At 39.7% G+C, this 21,859-nt stretch overlaps 1 protein-coding gene across 3 annotated transcripts in view; it reads right to left on the reverse strand.

Moving 5' to 3' along the window:
* OSBPL1A (oxysterol binding protein like 1A) overlaps positions 1 to 21,859 on the reverse strand; it is a 94,688-nt gene that overhangs the window by 26,001 nt on the left and 46,828 nt on the right. For 2 of the 3 annotated variants that reach the window (XM_072152055.1, XM_072152056.1), the window contains 3 exons: positions 18,042 to 18,148; positions 8,284 to 8,449; positions 5,133 to 5,289 (listed from right to left, as the gene is read on the reverse strand). In XM_072152055.1, the coding sequence (XP_072008156.1) occupies positions 5,133 to 5,289; positions 8,284 to 8,449; positions 18,042 to 18,148 (430 nt within the window). Of the gene's footprint in view, positions 1 to 5,132; positions 5,290 to 8,283; positions 8,450 to 16,792; positions 16,956 to 18,041; positions 18,149 to 21,859 lie in introns of those variants that run through there. The other variant, XM_072152057.1, reaches the window with a different exon arrangement.

Below are 21,859 nucleotides of genomic sequence, written 5' to 3' on the forward strand. Positions count from 1 at the left end.
TTAGACAAGACTGCAGCTGTCTTGTAGCATGTACAGGTGTGAAGATATTCCAGGTGCAGGCTACATGTGTATACTGCTCTACATCACAAGCTTAGCGTGGCATAATATTTCTCACAATCAGCATCTTATTGATAAATATGTGCATCTTAGAAGAAATATCTGCAGCATCAGCCAGTATCACTATGGTGAGGGGTGGGATTTTAGGTTTATACAGGGCAGATAAGAAAAATGTAAAAAGTGTGTTCCGTAGTAAGATCAGTGGTTTAGTAGCGAGGTACACCAGTTTGTAATTTTGCCACAATTTACAAGATTCCTCAGAGCCAGGTCATGAGTTTATCAAACAATTTTGCAGTAAAGATCACACCGACTCCTGCTATCAAAAGCAAAAATAGTACTATGCAAATATTACAGTATGCTTCACCCGTCCCCTACAACAAATGTCTGATAAGAAAAAAATAGGTTTAGTGGCTCAACAATGAGTAGATGTAGCAGGCTTCAGCACATTGTTATGTTCAGTTTTTATTTATTATATTTATTTATTTTTTTATTAGTGGTTAAAACTACTTTTATAGCAAGGGGCCAGGACAGGGATAGGGAACCTATGGCTCGGGAGCCAGATATGGCTCTTTTGTTGGCTGCATCTGGCTCTCAGACAGATCTCTAATACATAGTGATGGCTGCTGTGTGTCTCTTAGACTGATCACTGAACACAGGCAGTGATGTTACCGCAGCCTACATCCTTTGTATCACCCAGGCACCATCGCCTGGGTCAAAGAGAAGAGCGATGAGAAGCTGGCTACATGGAGCGCTGGTAAGTGAAGACTCGTTTTTTTTTTTTTTTTGCTGTGACTACCTATCTACTGGGGGGCATGTGCTGTGGCTACCTTTCTACTGGAGTATGTGCTGTGGCTACCTATGTAACAGGAGTATGTGCTGCAGATACTTATATACTGGGGGCGTGTGCTGTGGCTACCTGTCTACTTGGGGGCATGTGCTGTGGCTACCTGTCTGGTAGCCCCCGGTCCTTATAAGTACCGCGAAAGTGGCCAGTGCCCCTTTAAATCCGCCAGTGACGGCGCACGTGCTGGCCAGCCAGGATGGGAGACCGAAAGTGGTGGGTTGAGTGAGCTCGGAAAGGGGCACCGCTACAGAGAGGGGCATGGGCGTGCCTGCTATCCAAGACCTAGATAGCAGGGACACCCGTGACACTGGGACTACCTATCTACTGGGGCATGTACACATGGTACGGCTCTTCCGGAATAACATTTTTAAATATGTGGCGTTCATGGCTCTCTCAGACAAAAAGGTTCCTGACCCCTGGGCTAGGAGGTTGCACACAGTGAAGAGGGGGTGGGGGGTTTAGCTGGCTCATTGAAAGGTTGTTTTGAAGGAACTAGGTAGAGGTTGAACCCATTTTAAATTGTATAAAATCTTCCCTAAAAGAGCAATATACTTAGTTATCTGGCATTTGGAGCATATCTGTGGCCTCCAGATATAACTTAGCTTAGAGCCCCCAAAATTCCACATCCACTGCTGATACTGGCAATATAGACCGCAGGCCCCAAGAGGTTTTGCCAGCATTTTCAATGAACATCGTGCCAAGATGGAGATGCAAGTGGTCAATACATAAATATTCTTGTTATATTTACAGACCAACCTGTTGCAGTGTCCACCAGAGTCATTGGAGACGTGTGGTGTAGGTTTCACCCTGGCAGATCAGAGAACTTCATTGTATCATTTTACAGACCGTGTTACAAATGTGAATGGAACAATATTTACACTACACAAAATATGTGCTGCAACATCCAAATCCACCAGAACCACGATGAAAATAAGCTATACAGAAATCTGATGCTATAAATGTAAAAAAATAAAAATCTACTTCCTGTGTCTTCATGACCACATGCAATATACCAATATACAATGCCACCTACAATACCAACAGAGATCAAATGACTGGAAACTAAAAAGCAACTGGAGATACATTAATAAGTAATGTTTAATTACAAGAGCGAAAGAACAATAAGAAACAAAGTCATCCTGCGTCTCGCCCTAGTTGAATAGGATTTCCTAAAGTGAAGCACAAATCCTCTGATGTTACACAGTCCAAGAAACTGAAACATCTATGTGTATTACACATCTATAGCTACAGATCTATGTTTTTGAAATGAACTTTCCCCTCTGCTGAACAAGTCAGTTTTAGCAAATACAGGCGGCCCCCTACTTAAGGACACCTGACTTACAGACACCCCCTAGTTACAGACAGAGCTCTCTGCCCACTGACATTTCTAGTGAAGCTGTATGGACACTTTACTTTAGTCCCAGGCTGCAATGATCAGCTGTAAGGCGTCTGTAATGAAGCTTTATTGATAATTCTTGGTCCCATTATAGCAAAAAAATTTTAAAATCCAATTGTTACTGGAACAAAAAAAATTGTCTGGATCTACAATGATAAAATATACAGTTCCAACTTCCATACAAATTCAACTTAAGAACAAACCTAAGGCACAAACTGCCTGTACCATACTTCTAATCCCCATGATATTCAAGGGAATCTACTCCTTTAACCCTCTGTTATGACATTCTTGCAATATCTGTTGGTCCTGACCCAAACACATCAAGTCCTAACCTGTACAGAGGAGGCTTAAAAGAAAAAAAAAAGCAAATCAAAAAAGTCTAATTCTATGGTTTCTGCATGACAGAAAAATTTGCTTATCTGCAGCATTCAGGTTTGTTTAATACGGTGTGAAGTAGAAAAATTGGGAAGAAGAAAAAAAAAAAAATCACCGTGCATGAATCCAGGAAGTGCTTTGAGGATTTAACAGTGAGAAAAAGTATGGAAGACCCAGGAACTCTACCGGCCAATGTCTATCAAACGATACACTAGGGCAGTGGTGGCGAACCTATGGCACGAGTGCCAGAGGTGGCACTCAGAGCCCTCTCTGTGGGCACCCAGGCAATCACTCAGCACAATGTTCACCATTCAGGACTTAAAACCTCCTCCTTCAGTCATAGCCAGCCCAGACCATGCCATATTCAGCATTATTTGGAAGTGCAGGAGGAGCAAGGAGGTGTGGACAGAGCTGGATTATGATTATAGACCCTTTTCCGGATCTGTGATTCATCCCTCCTTTAGAGGGAAACTACAATAATAATCCGAATTTCTACTTCTTTCTACTGTATCGGTGTCCTCAGGATGCCAATACGTTTGAAACCTGTGAGTTGCTTTAGTTACATTAAATTGGCATTTGGCACTTTGTGAAAAATATGTGGCTTCTGTTTATAGTTTCGGCACTCTGTCCCTAAAAGGTTTGCCATCACTGCACTAGGGTATCTAGGGGGCTGCCCACTTCTGCGTGGCCTTTAGTTTAGCAGCACGCCAACACACAGCTGACAAGTGAGGTCGCCTCGTGTCACACCTCCACAAGCAACTAGTAATGGTCCATCCTATGACATAGTTTTGCATATTTATAGGAGTTTTCCAAACAGTTTAAATCCTAATGTCTCATATATCTGTACAAACTGCAAGTAGTCTGAGACACTTTTGTACGGTGTCTCTACCTGGAGTGGAAATTGCTGCGAACTTACTCCCAATTGGCAAGAAATTTATTATCCCCATTCACCACAATGGTGTATTTTCAGGTATGGTTAAAATTTATAAACATTCAGTAATGTTGGGACTGCTGTACTGGCAATTATGTACAATGAATGTATAGCTGTTCCTGTGATATAGTGTGTGGAATTGAATTTATTGGTGTATAACAGCAATCTGCTAAAATGAAAGAGGAGTGACTCTTCTCCAACTAAGGGAATATAACAATGCAGTATTACACACACATACAACAGTGTACTGGATTCAATTTGCATGGTTTGTATGTATAAATATTTTTGTGTTTGTAGAAGAGCTTTGTGAATATATATCTGAATAGGACTGCAACCAACAGTGCCAAAATCTGCCATGGACAAAGGCATCCCCAACAATGTTTTATCACATACACAGCATCACCATGGAAAGTGGGATACAAAATATTTATCCTGCCTATTAGATAAACTTTGAGCCAGAATTCACCATAACTCAGGTGCACATGTACTACCCTGTTGGGGAAGTGAGGTCCCTCAATATACAGAGAGAAGGTAAAATTCAGGCACTTTTAGTTAGTAAATTTTCCTTATAGTATTCAGAAAATCCTAAAGGATGTGATCAAATCTGCACAATGTTTTTCAGGAGCAGGTCATAAAGTTTTTTTATTATAAAACTCACTCAAAACTTGTATATCATAATCATAGTGTACTTTGAAGCCTGCCATTTGTTAAAGTAACCCAATAGATCCTTCCACTAGTAGTGTGAGGATATTGCTAGGACAGCATCGCCCATCTGTAGATAAACTGATGGGTCAAGAATGGGTTATACCCGCAGGTCCAGAATGAACCTTCCTGCAATAATTGTGCAGATAGTTATTAAAACTTTAGTGTTATAAAAGTACAGTAGAAGGCAACATAAGGTATAAAGTCCTTTATCAAGCAGGGTATGGATTTATGGATTCCTTCACCACCTGAGAAAGTGCCAGCCTGCTGTGACCCGTTGCCACCCTAAAATGAAGGGTTTTTTACAGTGTAACAGCTCTGACTAGTTCTTGTGCAGAAAATTCAGAATGAAATTTCCTGTTAGGACTGTGGCTGTATACATAAAAACAAGGGTCTGCTCCAACCTCCGTGCCCCTAACTTAGGTGCCTAATTTCATTTATCATTTTTCTTATTTCTTCCACTGCAGGGAGAGCATTCACTGTGACAAGTTAAGATGTGTACAAGATGGTTCTTGCCCCAGAGTAAACTGCATTCATACACAATTTGTAAAGGGTCATTATGGTCTTTCTGAAAAGCTTCTCATGAATAAAGCCTACATTTTGTCCAATTAGCAGTTTAGCTGTGTACTGAGAACAGATTCACAGATTAACTAGATTAACTCCTCCAGCTCCAAATCTTATGGTAATATCTCCTTCCACACCACCTTAAAGCCTTTACATGCTGGGGAGTTAAGTCGTTTGATTGTTATTCTAACATACATCTTAGACTTGCACTTTTATAAATAGCTGATCACAGGAAAGATCAGACATGTCAGAGAAAACCTTACCTGTGCTTTTTGATGCCATTAGATGTGGCGTCTCCTCCTCCAGGTTTCTTGTCATCCGACATGTTGTCTGGTTTTTGAAAGTTAAATTCCAAACTCTCTTCTACTGAGGAATTTCCAACTGTCTCAAATCCACTCAAGGAATGATCAGACTCAGAATCTAAAAGAAGGACGACTGTGTGAATGAAATATACACGCTAAACTCCAGGCATCGCTGCAACAACTGAAAACTTCTCACATTCACGGAGCTCTGAAACCTGAGGAGGTTACTTTGTTTTTGTGACAGGCTCCATTCAGCAACAGATGCATCGTACATCAGCTCTCTACATGCTATACGGGGAGACAAAGGGGCAAACCACACTCCAGGATTACGATAAATAGTGTTATGTGTGCACAGCACTCCATAAATGTATTCAGGCCGTCAAGAAACCAATCTTTGCTCATTTACATACAGTGGGTACAGAAAGGTTTTCAGATCACTTTAAATTTTCGTTGCAGCCAATTGGCAACATCAAAAAAGGTAAATTTTTGATCATTGATATACATCCTGCACCCCTCTTAAAAGAAACAAATGTAGATATTTTTTCTGTTAATTATTAAAAAAGAAAAATTGAAATATCACATGACCATAAGTATTCAGACCCTTTGCTCAGTAGTGAGTAGAAGCACCTTTGGAGCTAGTACAGCCATGAGTCTTCTTGGAGACTTTTGCATCAAGTTTTTCACACCTGGATTTGGGGATCCTCACCATTCTTCCTTGCAGATCCTATCCAGTTTCCTCTGGTTGGACAGTGAACATTGGTGGACAGCCATTTTTCAAGGTAGACGCAAAAAAAAAAAGAAAAAAAAGGTGCCAACAAGTATTTTTCCTTCAATTGCAAACAGTCATCTTGTCCCTGCAGCTGAAAAACACGCCCATAGCATGACGCTGCCACCACCATGTCGTCTCAACTGACTATGAGAAATAATATTCTCTGGTCTGAGTTCTTCATGCGTTTTTTTGCAAACTGTATGGGGGCTTTCATATGTCTTGAAGTGAAGAGAGGCTCCGATTGGTGGAGGCTTCAGTGATAGTTGACTTTCTGGAATTGTTTCCGTATCTCCCTACTGCTTCTCTGGAGCTCAGCCAAAGTAATAATGGGGTTTCTTCTTTACCTCTTCTCCCAAGATTACTTAGTTTGGCTGGACGGCCGGGTCATCCAAAACTTCTTCCATTTAAGGATTTTAAGGGCCACTGTGCTCTTGGGAACCTTAAATAATGCAGAAATTGTTTTGTAACCTTGGACAGATCTGTGCCTCGACACAAGCTCTGAGCTTCTTGGGCAGTTCCTTGATCTCATAATTCTCATGTGTTCTGACCTGTACTGTGAGGTCTTATATAAAATATTTATATATTTATTTTTATATTTTAAAAAGGGTCTGAATACTCTCCCTACCCACTGTATATTTTGACAAATCACTAGTGGGCTACTGGACTTTATAGGCATCCCTAATAAGCAAAATATGCATTTAGGTTCCAGTTTATTTCTTGCATTAACCTATGGGGGACCTCTAGCTCTGAAACAAAATCATGTTCTGGACTATCAGGTGCGAGTAAGGCTAATGTGGGCCCATGAAGGTCTAGGAATTTGGGTGTTAATTAAAAAAAATGTATCAATATCGTTTCAAAAGGTTAATAAAGTCCCACTTAACAACAATGAAAAAAATGTAAAATTTGGTGTGTAGGAAAGAGATGACTGAAATTCAATTTTCCTGCCAATAGAAAATGATCCCTGTGAATTTTACAGAATTGTAACATTCAGTCTAAAGTACATATTTCCAATATACTTTCTGTATCAATCCCTCATGGTTTTCTAGATCTCTGCTTATTATTTTATTACAGAAATCTGTCCATGGTCACACAGGTGCTCGGTTCATTATAACACACAGCTCTGATTATTCTCTGATGCCAACGAGCCATACACCTGTGTGACCATGGACACATTTCTATAATTTTGTGGGTCCCCACTCTCTGCTCACATTTGTTTCCCATCTTTTACTACTGCACCAGTGCATACAAAAAAAGAATTTATTATATCATGTCTTTTTACCTTTGAACAATAATAATGAGGATTAAAGAGGACGTGTCACCCTCAAAAACGGCACTAGGAGCTGCTAAAACAAATGCAGCAGTGTTACAATGCTTCTGATAACGTTAACACACACCGCTGTGCTGTACACTTGAAATGCCGGTTCGCTCTCAAACCTGCCTCTTCCCTGGAACGCCAAGGCCAGAGGCGTGTCATGCGGCAGTCACCGCCCCTAATCCCGCCCCCTCATGAATATGCCGGACTGCATTTGCTAGCGTTATCGGAAACCTCCAATAAAGCTAACAGTGTTACACTGCTGGGTTTGTTTTAGCACTAGGAGCTGCTTACTCTAGTGCCATTTGAGGGTGACAGGTCCTTTTTAACAATGCAAAAATCATGTTGCTTATTCCAAATCTCGTATTTGCTTGGTGATGCATTCCTAAAGCTGTGTTTACACAGTCCAGAAAATATCAGTTCCGCCACCGGGAGCACATGTTTCTAACCGTCCCTAAATTATGATTAAGGATAGAAGTGTCCTTAAGGACACTAATATTTAAGGACCTTTATGGTCAGAATTGCTGTCAATGTGACAAAGTTGGATGTCGATTTTGCAAAGACGTTGAAGTGATTACCTTTTTTCTGAGGTGTTGATCATGGTGTTTGAAGGAGGGAGTGGGAAGGAGTTTTTTCTGATCATAGACCTGTCTAGACCTAAATGCTTGCAACCAGGTACAAGCAACACTTTTATCCGGTAAACAAACACTTGTTCCCGATCAAGATTTTAAAAGGAAGGAGGCCATGGATAACAAATATAAGGATATTATCACAGTCACAGTGCCTGGATCTATGAGCAAGAGCCCCTGGTTGAATATGCTTGATTTTGATGGTACATTTCCAAAAATATAGATATTAAAATCTATAGAAAGCACAAAAAAAATACTACAGCAACTCTATAAAGCTGTCTACCTCTACAACTGAGATGAGCGCAAAGTAAAGTGGGGAGTAACTGAGAAAACGTATACAAAGAAATAACAATGACATACAAGTATTAGAAACTCATGTGACATTCATTTAAGTCCTATTACCTGAGAGGGCATCATAGAACTCATCCTCGCTGAGAATACTGTGGTGTGGAGGGGTTCCTTTAACAAGAGACTGCTCTAATTCGTGGTGTTCAGTAGCCAAAGTCTGTAACGCCTCTGATAAGATCTTACTTTTTTCTTGCTCGTGTTCTAGTTTCAGATTTCTTGCCTGCATTGGAATAAGAACATTCTTGTGTCAATTCATTAGCTGTAAGGTAAATGAAGGTGACAGATGAAGAAAATAGAAAAACAAACATGTAAAACAGTATAATGAGAAGTATCCAGTTATCTTGCTGCCGAACAATATTCAAGAAAACACAGTAGTCGCCCCTTTTTGGAGTGGTGCATTGGTTCTGTGTTACTGTAAAAGGAAAAACCTTTCTTAGCGGAAATGGATGTTACATTGGTTCTATGTTCAATCATGCTTATAGGTTTTCCAGAAAAAGAAGAGAAAGTAACAATCAATAAAGTTACAGTAACATTTATCATAAAAGGGGATGTGTTGCAATATTTATTTCAGTATTTTCAGTCCTAGTACTAGGTTTGTGTTGTGTATTTTGAAAGAGATATATATTTTTAAATACATAGAATGAATACATAGAATATTCACACATAATAGAAAACTAGCGATCTGGTAGACCCGATTTAAATACACTGTTTTCCTGGACTCTGGGACATTTCTGATTAGTCCTGAAACGCCTGTATAACATGATAAAAAAGTGACCTTTTAAAATATATTAATTAGCTCCGGGCGCTCATGTGGATGTTCCACAAGTGGCCCGGCGCCCTTTTCAGTTCCTAATTATGCACACCTTATGCTTGCTATCATCCCTACCCACTCCAATCCCCCTGCGAAGAGGAGGTGACCTATATGTTAAGAAGCCGGCTCGCACTCACAAGACGTAGGTGAGGTCACCCAAGTCTCTGGCAGGGAGATGGGAGTAGGTAGCTATGATAGCACACAGTAGGTGTACAGAATTGGGAACAATAAGAGTGCCGGGCCGTCTGTGTGACGTCTACAGGAGCGCACTACGCTTAGCATATTTTTCTAAAAAGTCTTTTTTTGTGTATGCCATATGTTCCAGAGTCCAGGAAAACAGGCTGACCAGTAGGAGTATTTAGTTTAAATAGTGTCTACCCGAGTGGTAGATTTCCTTCAAGGGACACACATTTATTAACTTAAAAAGAAAAAAAAAATCAACATGGATGCAGTGCTTCTAAACCAAACTTACTTACATGCTGACGTGTGCCTTCTGAAACAGGATCTGTGAGGCAGCCCTGAGCCTCATTTGCATAAATTTAAAACAAATTAAGCTATTAGAAGCAAAAAGAAGAATGGGTCCCGTTTCAGGGTTTAGCATGTAACAGTGCATAGAAGCAGTGCATCCACGTGGTAGATTTTCTTTAAAGATATAGGTTTATAAATTCCAAATACACTTAACCCTATTGTTGACTTATAATGTAAGCTAATTGCAGGAGCTGATTAAAGTCCCAGACAACCCTTTTATTATAATACTCAGAGTGAAATGGCGGTGGGCAGGACAATGACAAATATTGACTATGGATCCATAAGATTTTTACATCTGAGTCTCTTAGGTCATTATTACTAAGTTCAGTTAATAAGCCACTTTGAGCCACCTGCTGACCATGTCATATCCAAAGTTGCATTAAAGAGGACCTTTCACCACTTCCACCAAACTTTTGCCATCAATTGTTCCACTAATTTTAGTGTAGATGGAATATTCTCTTTAGTCCCCAATGTTGCCGAAACAACAATGTCATTTATTTTGGATCTTTACTACCAGATGGGTAGAATCAGGCTGTCTGCTCCAGTCCAGGACAATACATCTGACCATTGGCTTAATGGAAGGTTAAATTATGCTAATTTGGCTGTCTACTGTCAGGTGGGTGGTCCAGGGTCGGAGTAGACACTCTGGTTCTGACCATGTCAGCAGAAATATCAAAGACACGGGGCAGAGAATGATTCCAACTACGCCAGAATCAGCTGAACAATCCCTATTAAAAGAGGCAAATATTTGAGATAAAGTTGGTAAAAGACCCTCTGCATGTCAGAGGTTAACTCGGATTTATGCCAGGTTGGGAGCATCTATCCCTTCCACCCCAAAGTAGATTCAAACAAACGGAGATTTAGGCTAAATTAAGTAGAAACAATTACTAGATTCTTTAGCATCCATGACAGAAATGTTTGGGACTAGAGGACCCAACAGTTAATTAAGAATGAAGAGGAAATATAAAGAATATAAATGTCTCCCGTTGAATTCATTTATAGGCTTGGCTCAAAGAAGCGCAATGATGGCCTGGAAGAAGCTAGTCGAAGCCTGGCTCAGGCCGTGTGGCTTTGGTGTCTGGTCAGTTTTAATACTCTGTTTTAATGTACGGTACATAAAATAAAAAATACATTTACTTAATCGATGGGGTGATCTGCCGTATGTGTTCAGGTCTAGCCGTACAGCTTCTTAAAAATGATCGACGAAGCTGGCCTTCGCATGAAAACACAGGAGGAGGAGTGCTGTGTGAACAGTGTCTGAGGGAATTTGAGGCGGTGAAGATGTGCCTTGATCTATATAAATTTTGACTCGTTTTGTGGAGTTGATGGGCTATTTTATTGCTTTTAGAGACTATTCTATATTAGTTCAGACTTAATAGTAGCCCTTATGAGACTGTCTGCTACCACAAAGCAGAGACGCCACATTGAGATGACTAGATTTATACTGTAAATAGAACAGTATGTTCTTCTGTATTTCTTGTGTATGTGGAGTGAAGTTCTGCAATACTGTCATACCGGTTTGCCTTTCTAATAACTGTGTGCATATATCCATAGCAAGAGCTTTCTTGGTTTTGCTGACCCTGCAAATCTTACCTAAGCTACTTTTTCTACTGATGCATGACGTTGGTTTAGAAATGCAGAGCAACTGCAGCTATAACACTACCAATGAGCCACAAGGAAAGGCATTACAACTAAAGTAAAAGGGAAGTCCAACAGAATCTGGAGTAATCTCAATGGTTGATATGTTTCCATTCCATAGCAGTCCAGGTTTCTTGCTCATGTTCACATCAGTGTGGTAGACAATTAAAATGTTCAAGTCACTTGGTGCCACAATCCTTTCTACTAGGGTTCAGTCTTCGTTCAGTAAGCACAGCCTAGATGTCAAAACAACCTTCTGTAATCTCTCTCTCAGGGGCGTAACTTTAGGGGGTGCAGAGGTTGCGGTCCCCCAGGGCCCAAGAGGTTTAGGGGTCCCTTATGGTGTCACTTTCCCATATGAGAAGACTATTACTATAAACCGTACATTATAGTCGGGGGCCTGGCTATGACTTTGCACTGGGGCCCATCAGCTTCTAGTTACGCCACTGCTCTCTTTATATTAACAAGCACCAAGGCCAAGATTTTAGACCCTCAATTTGCAGCCATTTTAAGGACAGGAATGAGGTAAAAGACAGGAAGCTTCATTTTACCTATCAAGAAAGAGGTGGCGAACATGTAACAGATTTATATTGGTAAATTACCTTATATCCTACCCTCACACTTACACACAAATTACAAAAACATGAGGTAAAGTGGCCAACCCCTTTAAAAACATGAATATGAGAGCTGTCAGGTCAGTAAATGTGTACACACCGAACTTGGTCACACTCACTCCCTTAGTCAAAATAAGACTACTAACTGGTTACTATGCATATGCACCAATACTATAAGCAACTGCACATCAATAAATAACATATCAAATACAAAGCATACATGTTATATAAGGAACATTGCTACAGGAACACATTTCTTTAAAGAGTACATATCTTACGTCTACTCTAATGTGCACTATTCCTTTATATCATTGATGTTTAGAAGGCATTGGTGAAATTAGCAATAACAATGTACATCATAATGTAACAGAGAAAACTGCCATCTGCTACATGAATACAGCCTAATTAAATAAGCGGATATAATCTGCATCACAGCATTTCATTTCAGTGCTCAAACTATGAAGCATAGTGCAATAATTAACAGAGGAAGTTCTGTTCCGAAGATGCAGAAGTCTTATGTACATACAGATCATCTATATCCAAGTACCCCCTCCCTCTGTTCATGAACAAGATAGCCCATGCCCTCTATAGCGCGCTCGCTCTGTACAAAAATATATGAGAGCTTGTTATCTCAGGGACATATTGCACAGAATATTGAATGATGCCACTAGGAAGTACAATGTAGTAGAAAGCTGCAAAAAAAAAAAAAAAAAAAACTCCAAAAGCTGCACCATTTTCTTACAGGTGGTATTTTCACATTACAGTATATACTCGACTATAAGCCAACCAGACAATAAGCCGAGGTACCCATTACCCCAAAAAGTGGGAACACTTATTGACTTGAGTATAAACCTAGGGTGAAAAATGCAGCGACTATGCTTAATAAAATGTCCGCCTTTAAGGAAATGTCCAGCAGAGACACCCTTTACAATTTGTACTTTGAACTTTGTACTCTCCTCCAGCGCCCTCTTCTCCCCCAGCACATCTACTCTGCTCTGATCCAGCTTCTTGGCAGAGGCACGACCATGCTCTCTGCCTGCACACTGACATAGGGTGTCACCGCCTGATGACGTCACTCGGCGTGTGTGCATGCTGGCAGAGAGCATGGACGAGTCTCTGCTCGCACTGCTTGGAAACCGGAAGATGGGGGGAGAATAGGATGCTGGAGGCGAGTACATATAATATATTGGCTATTACAAGCCAAGTGGGGCTTTTTCAGCAAAAAAATTGTACTGAAAAACTCAGCTTATACTCAAGTATATATGGTATTCATTGAGCAGTCTGAGAGACACACCCCTTTGGGTCACTGCATTCACAGAGATACCAAAATCATCTATATTTTCCTTTGTGTACCTTTCAAAAGAAAACCATGTGCATATGGACATCTGTAATGGTGTTAGAAATACCTCCGCACATTAAACCAACATTGAAACATAATTATCTTTTCTGATCCTACTATTTTGTTTACAATGTAGAGCTCTTTTCAGACACGTGGATACCAGGTCTCCATTTACACCTGCTTTTGGACCCCTTTCATTATCTTCCATCACTAAAATGTAAGTCTAACCACTTTTCCTTGAATTCAATTAACTTTTACTGGCTTGAAAATTGGACGCTTCCAATTGTTACACAATAGTGTTTTATTATTATGCTTTATTGAAGCAATTTTCCATTCAGTCCAGTTCCTAACCATGTCACATGATAGAAAAACAGACCTACTGATTTCCACTTCATCATATGTGTCTGAGGGAACATACATATTTAAAGTGAACCTGTCAGCAAAAATTGACCTAATAAACCACTCAAGTATGTTGTCAAGCAGCTGAGCACCTTCCAGATCAAGTTTCTTTTATGGCCCAGGGTGTTGGCATTATACAGTGTCACTTCAAAGTGGATTTTCTGGATAAAGTCAATGAGCACCCCCCCCCCCCTTAACTGTAACTGATGTTCCTGCATCCAGAGACGGGATAATGCTATCACACTGGAGCATGGAAGAAACAAACTAGAAGGTGTTATGTTGCTTGACAATATTCTGGTAGTGGTTTTTTAGACCTATTGCTGATAACAGGTTCCCTTTAACTTGATCAGTGATCGTAGCATGTGGGAAGTCGGGGTGGTTGTTCTGCAACAGCCTGTGTCTCATTCTCCATTATGTATTCTTCCTTTCCTTCCACCGCTCATCACCACAAGCTCCTGTTTCCTGCCATTTTCACAGAGCAGGCAGGGAAGAGGGAAGGTGCGGAGGGAGCTGGACAAGTGAGGAGGAAAGTAAGAATGGATCAAGAGACACAGGCTGCCCACCTCAACACACACTGCATGCAGGGAGCTAGGGAATGGAAAAAACTTTTATAAAAGTACTGAAATTATTCAGAATGGTGAAAGAATGCCATTTAAAAAAAACCCACTTAGCATAGGCTATTCAAACTTGTCACCAGCTAAAAATGTTATTACTGGTGACAGGTTCACTATTCTAGAGGAGGCTGCACCAATCCTGCCATGCGCTCTCACTACATGACAAAATCCTTATGACATTAGAAGTAGCGGATTGACAATGCATGATGTAATTTAATCTTTGATCTACAAGTGTATCAAGGTTCTTCTCAATTCTTGCAGATTCACTTTCACTAGGACATGCATTGAATAATAAATTTATGCAATCAACATGTATATTTTAAGGTATAGGGTCCTATACTCTAACGTATAGGACCCATTGATCACATTGCTAACAGGGATGCCAGAAGACAATGTTAATTTACTAGCTACATGAAATTCCTTGGGTTTCATTCATTAATTACTACTGCATACTTCAATGCCACTCGTGACCTCCATACTGAGCAACAAAAAACTCACTGTACTGGGGCAAGTATCCCACACAACATTCTCAGATTAGTTAACACAAAAGCAAGATTGTATCCATATTAAAGTGACAAACCAAGCTTTACATGATGAAACATTTTCACAGATAAAGCCACGAGCCAACATGTAGAAGTGTAAAGATAAAATGTGAAGCAAAAAGAAACATAATAATAGACATATGGGGGAAAAAAAAGCAAAGATGACAGATTTATTACACACACACAGTATACATCACATATCTATATATCATATATCATATCTATATATCATATATCATATCTATATATCATATAGCTAACTATATATCATGTCTATATGTCATATAATATACACCGTATATATATTTATCATGATATATATGTTAAATTATTTAATTCAGTACATTTGTAATTCTTAAATGAAACCCTAAGGTTGTTAGTAAGAAGTGTGAGGGTGCTTGCCACAAATGCACAGATAGGTGGGTAGGTAGGTAGGATCACAGAGGTTACTGGAGCATGGAGTAGCCTTGGCTCCCATGCCCCAGTAGCCTTTGCCAATAATTAGCATATTAGGATTTGGTAAAAAAATGGATTATGGCTTAGCTTGTTACTGGCAACCTACCATCAGATCTACCTTAACAGCTAGATTTCTGATGGTAGGTTTCCTTTAAAGAAATCTATTGGATGGAGATTGTGGATAAAGCTTTACATGGTTCCTTCGAGTAGCATTTCTATGAGAGCATATTACTACATGTGTCCAATCACTCTGATCTGATGGGTAAAGAGCTTTGGAAAACCTATGGATCCTGAGAATGACATAAATTAAAGGGACTCACACGATTTTAACCCATAAAACTACCATGTACGGTATGGAACGTCCTTTCCAGAATTACCCATTTTATGTTTAATCTCTCCTATAAAAAAATTGCTTCCAAAATCATTTGAACACAAACAGAAGAGTCATATTTTGCATAGTCAGAGACTGAGCTTTGTCTTTTTAAGGTGATGTCAAGTGCCAAAACCCCTTAATGAAACCAAGGTTATGGCAGTGATTTTTATGCAGAAATTTTTTAATGAACATAAATGCATTAGATTCAAACATATCTTATGCAATAGCACTGTTAATTTATATCCCCAATCCTCAGTTAATAAAGGGCAATTAAAAATTAAAATGAGAAAAGTATGTGTAAGGTAACAGAAGATACTGTAGTAGGTAGATCTTGAATCTATTTCTGTCAACATACAGTGAACAGCATTGTACAGATGCTGACTGCCCTGTATACATGTCCATTACAACACACTGATAGTAGGAATACATTTTAAACAAGATGCTGGATATCTGAATATTTTATAGGCAAAATCAAGTTTCTTGCTATATTAGAGTTTGCTGTAATTATTCTCTGATTATCATGGATTTTGTTACAAAGTAATACAGAGCTATAACACTGCATAAAAGAAAAGTAAGATGCCAACTTCAACAGCAGCACCAATTAATAAGCTCTTTGTGAAACACACACGTATATATATTTTTTTTTTATCAAAAGCCCCTCCATCTATATTCACAGGTTTGTGCATCAGTGCAAAGACAGATTATCCTCTTGTAAATCACACTCTTGGGTAAAAAGCTTCTGTTAACTTTTGCATGTCAAATTTCTAAACCATCACCGGATTTCTGTACATATATTTATAATTCAGTTAAAACAAATTTTATACATTTGTTGCATTTTGTGAAACGCTCAGTCCTGCAAGGTCAGAAGTGCATATATAGCACGTGTGACAGTATATAGTGGGCTCCGAATCCAGGCTAATCCATGGAGATCATCCCTAAAAGCCTTTCCACCGGTATATAGAAGCATGGCTGCATAAACTAGCCAGGGGATTTGTCTTGTCCAAAGACAGCTCCAGGACAAAAGATAAATTACGCTTTCATTACAATGTCCTTCAAGGTTAAGAGTTATATATCCAATTCTTCTTGTGTTTTTTTGGCTCAAATTATATTATACACTCAGTGTAGAGTATCCCTGTCAGATGCCATAGGGTAACCTGCAGCTACACAGTATCCACGTAGTATACAATAAAATCTATACAGAATATATCCATAGAGACAAGTAAAGGACACGGATGTATATGCACTTTACCTCTATGACGGGAGTCTTCAGGCTGCACCTCCTGTAGTATCCTATGCACTGCTATGTATTGGCCAGCAATTGCACTTCATAATCCCTTGTGCAGAGCACCAGCAGCTGCATGAGGAGGTAGCACAATGTTCTTTCCTGCCAGCAAATCTTTACATGTAAGCAAATCTGCTATTGGCCACACTGAACAACTTCTATTGGCTCCTTCTGTCCTCTGTAATTGGCCATTGTGTTTATTCCCTGTGTTCAGCCTGGCATACTGGAGCATGCTACACTGCCTGTGTCGGTATGTGGGAACGATGGCCAGCAGTTAACACTGTACACACCATGTCACAATTGCAAGATCTTAAAATGCTAAATAGGTCATTTTTTTTCCTTAAAAAAAAACAGAGCTTCCAGAAATAAATATAATAAAGTATGTCATAATTAAATACATGAATAATATACTAGGGAATTGACTCGTTTTAAACTCCAAAAATAATGAGTTTATAATGGATTCTTTATGGAATCCATTAAATAAATGTATAACAACTATATTATCTTTTAAGGAAAGGTAAGCCAGGGAAGAAAACGTTCTCCTTATGGAAACTTTGCCATATTCTCCTCCTCCTCTTCCGGTTTTCGAAAACTTAACATGGACAAAACAGAAATCATAATCTTTCCTCCACCTAACACATCCCTCTCACCAGACCTAACCGTCACAATTCATGGCTTAACACTTTCCCCCATCCCTAAAGTCCGCTGCCTTGGAGCAGTCTTTGAACCTGCACTATTCTTTATGCCTCACATCCAGGCCCTTACTGATTGTACAGCACCATGTAATATACGGTGCTCCATAAATAAATAATAAAACAGGAAATCTACCATCAAAATCCATCATTATATGGACACTTACTTAAATATCCACTGACCTGCTGCTGTGTCTCTAAGGCAGCACTGGTGAGCACAGAGCAGGTCAGATGCAGCATTTAGTTAGAGATCGTGGAGCTCTTGGCCAGCTGCAGCTTTCCCTGCCTGGCCTGAGCTTCAGAGATTAATATATAGATGGTAGGGGAGATGGCACGTGTGCCAGAGAGGGCACACGCACCGTAGGTTCGCCACCACTGGAATACACCATCCAGACCACAAATGGATTGTTTTCATAGAAGTTACTTCTAAGGATGCAATTCACTGTATTCTACACAAGGAATGTAAAGCTCTGTTGTACAGAAATGTATATATTCATACGTAGCACAGTTACTTGTATACAGACCTTTTCATGCTTGGTAAACAGAAGTAGAGAGTCAGCTAAAGCTGTGCAGGTTTTCTGGGACACATCAGATATATTTTTCATTTGTTGCAGGATAACTGGATCAATATCTGAAAAATGAACATAATAAATGTAGACGGAGGGAGAGGGGAAAAAAAAAAAAAAAAAAAAATCGAGAGAGGAAGGGCGAGAGTTGATAAGTAGGTGGTAGAAGGATTAAAGAAAAATACTTCCATTTATTGAAAAACAATGTATATTATATAAAAAAAGGTAAAACATAATAAGGTACAGGCGGCCCCCTACTTAAGGACACCCGACTTACAGACAACCCATAGTTACAGACCCCTCTGACCTCTAGTAAAGCATTCAGAAAGCTTCACCATAGTCCCAGATTGCAATAATCAGCTGTAAGGTGTCTGTAATGAAGCTTTATTGATAATCCTTTTTCCCATTACAGCAAAAAAATGTTTAAACTCCAATTGTCACTGTGACCAAAGTTTTTTTTTGTCTGGGTCTACAATTATAAAATATACAGTTTCGACTTGCATACAAATTCAACTTAAGAACAAACCTCCGGACCCCATCTTGTACGTAACCCGAGGACTGCCTGTAACTAATATATTTGCCAATACCACATAGTACCATTGATACCATAAGTTTCAGTGAACGGGTGCATCAGATGGCGGCACACTACTATGTACAGTAGTTCCTGCTGCTTAATTGTGCTGTACAAACCATCTTGTCTTATTGGAAATCACTAGTCTGCAGACCATTAATTTCAGATAGAGATCAGCAGAACAATCATTAAGCCATTTCCATACAAATCATCGCGGTTCAGCCAAGATTTCATTCATGTTCGAAATGGCTAAAAGGAGTAATATATACCAGACAAATCTGGCCATAGCAAATCTCCCCTGAAGAATCAGGTGCAAAATCCAACAGCCCAATCCTTCTTTACCCTGACATCTGCTGCTGGGAGAGAGCTGGGACATTCTCATTACAATCCTAATGTTGCCTTATCTAGGATATACAGCAGTCTCTGAATAGTCTGCAATAACAAACTACAACATCCATGGCTTACAGGACTATGATAACCAACCATTAAGGATTTAATACACTTCTATCACATGCTGCAGTTCTTAGATTTTATTAAGCCAAGTAAATATTGTTAGGCTGCTCAGACATGACAATTTTATGTGATTTATCACCTCCTTTACAACTTCTACCTGTTGAAAATGAATAAATAAACTGATGAAATTGTGTTTCACAGATCATCTCATGATACATATCTTCTGTTAAAACAGATCTTAGGAGCCAAGTACTTTTGTAAGTTAATCAAATAAAAGGTTTATCCTTAGAGGATTAGGATAGATTTCTCTGCTTAAAGATTGAGGTCATCAATTTACAACCTAGTAAAGCTACTTTTAAGCCAAGCTGTACAGGGCTGTCCTCAAAATGGTCAGTCACGCTGCACAGATGCCCAAACACTACACTATGTGCATACATAATGTACAATTAGTATAAAGAAGCCGGCAAATGTCCCCACAGGGTTAACCGGAGAAATTCTTCCAAAATTTTACAACTAGAATAAAGTAATATAAGTGTTTGAGTGTTGGCTTGGGGCATAAAAAATTTTTTGCAGCCAAACCTTCTGCCCTACTTCTTCCATTTGACCCTCCTGGCTACTCTACGCTACAGTAGCCCCTCTCACCAATTTGCATATTAGGGCAATAAAACATTACCAAACTTATCGGGCACTGAAAGTTTAGCCCTAAAAAGAGCTACAATGGTGCTTATTAGAGGAACCTGCTGCCAGATCTACCTTAATAGCTAGATGCGAGATGTAGGGTGCGGTCACACGTCGCGTTTAACGCATGCGTTTAAAAACGCATTGCAATAGCTGAAGAGTGATTTGCCCAATTAAACAGCAGTTAACACATGTGTTTACAAAATGCAACCGTTAACACATTGTTAACTCATGCATTAACATTAGCGTTTTGTAAACGCAAGTGTTAACAGCTGTTTATTTGGCAAATCACACTTCAGCTATTCCAATGCGGTTTTAAACTCATGCGTGAAACGCGACGTGTGACTGCACCCATAGGTTTCGTTTAATGGCCGCTGTGAAAAACCTGATACGGCAGTTATTATTCGAATTATTAATAGAATTATTATTAATTCCTTTATTTATGTAGCGCACACAGATTATGCAGAGCTGCACAGAGCTGTCCAAATCAGTCCGTGTCCCCATGGGGCTCACAATCTATTCAACCTATGTTTTGAAATGTGGGAGGAAACCGGAGGACCCAGAGGTCCTATTAAAATATTGAGAGGATTTTAACAAAGTATATTGATAAATAGTAATATTTTATTATCATAAACAATAACATTAAAAAGGGTCTTGCCCATGAAAGAAAGTCCTCAAATTTGAATACCCTAGTGATGTTTACACAAAGATAATTTTTACCCCCTTACTTTACAATTTTACTCAGTGTTATTGATGTTTTCGCTCCTATAACTCAGTGATGGTCAGTGTAAAATCCCAGAGCGTGGGTGGGGACTCTTTAAGCAGACACTTCATGATCCCTCTGTGCTAGGTGATGCTGTGTACTGACAATGTGCTTAGATTATCAGGGTACAGGGATTATCTACACTTTTATTTAGCTTCTGAACATTCTACTAGTATACGACAGAGAAAAAAAGATGTGTTATATGCATCTCATGGATCTCATAATCTCTCATCCATATTGTACTTTTCTCCCTATTGGATGTTCTATGAACAGTATTTTAACGAATAGGATAATAAAATACACAAATTTTTATCAACTATATTGAACCTGAAGCTGGATATTTTTTTCTTTGGGCTATTCATACAATGCAAACGAACCTCTGGTACTGTCCTTGTTTTACTTAAATGTGCACAGTTCAGTTTATTCAGTACATTCTGAACCATAATGGACTTCTGCTCTAGCACTTTTTGTTTTATACCATTATCTTCACAAAGCCAACTTGCCCCTCTAATAGTCAAATATGGTTTTTACCTTTTAAAAAAAAATAAATAAATAAATATAATCAGTTGAGTACAGGCAGTCCCCGGGTTAAAGGTAACCGGTCACCAGAGACCTCATTTTCACTAAAGACCGGTTGCAAAAGCGCATTACAGCTGCATTGCAAATATGCATTTCTGCTTTCTCTAAGCATTTGCATTACTATATAATTGTGTGTTTTAACTTACCTTGCACCATAACAAAATCCTCAGTGTAGTCCTAGGGGTTGGGCTTTGGTTTGGATGCATTTCAAGAAACATTTGACTTGTCTGTGCTGCAGACAGCTCAGCTCTTGGTCCCCACCTTTGTGTTCTGTACAGCTCCTCCCTAGGGCCACCTACATGGGGGGGGGGGTGTCTAGTGGGGCTGTGTTCAAGGGCCCCCCCAGTTTCCTATCAAAAGGGGGGCTCGAGGGGCTAACAGCACCCACTAAACCCCCAATTCCCAGGCCCTACATGAGAAAAAAAATCTGTACTCCCAGCGACTCAGTCTTCTGCTCTTCTGACCCGGGTGCATTAAACTATAACGCGGCGGTATCCTGGCCATGTCACGTCATATTGTATGTGCCGCACAGTCCCTTACCGTGTATAATGTTATGCATCATGGGAATGGACACCAGGGGGGTAGGGGCCCACAAAAATCTTCCAGTCATGGGCCCCCAAAATTCCTAGAGGCGGCCCTGCTCCTCCCTCCCAGCTCCACATGTTGTGTCCTCTGTGATGGAGCAGGAGGGAGGCGCTGTAAAGAAGAATAAATGTGGGAGCCAACAGCTGA

Source organism: Engystomops pustulosus, chromosome 5 (genome assembly GCF_040894005.1).
Source record: "Engystomops pustulosus chromosome 5, aEngPut4.maternal, whole genome shotgun sequence".
In the NCBI taxonomy this organism is placed as follows: domain Eukaryota; kingdom Metazoa; phylum Chordata; class Amphibia; order Anura; family Leptodactylidae; genus Engystomops; species Engystomops pustulosus.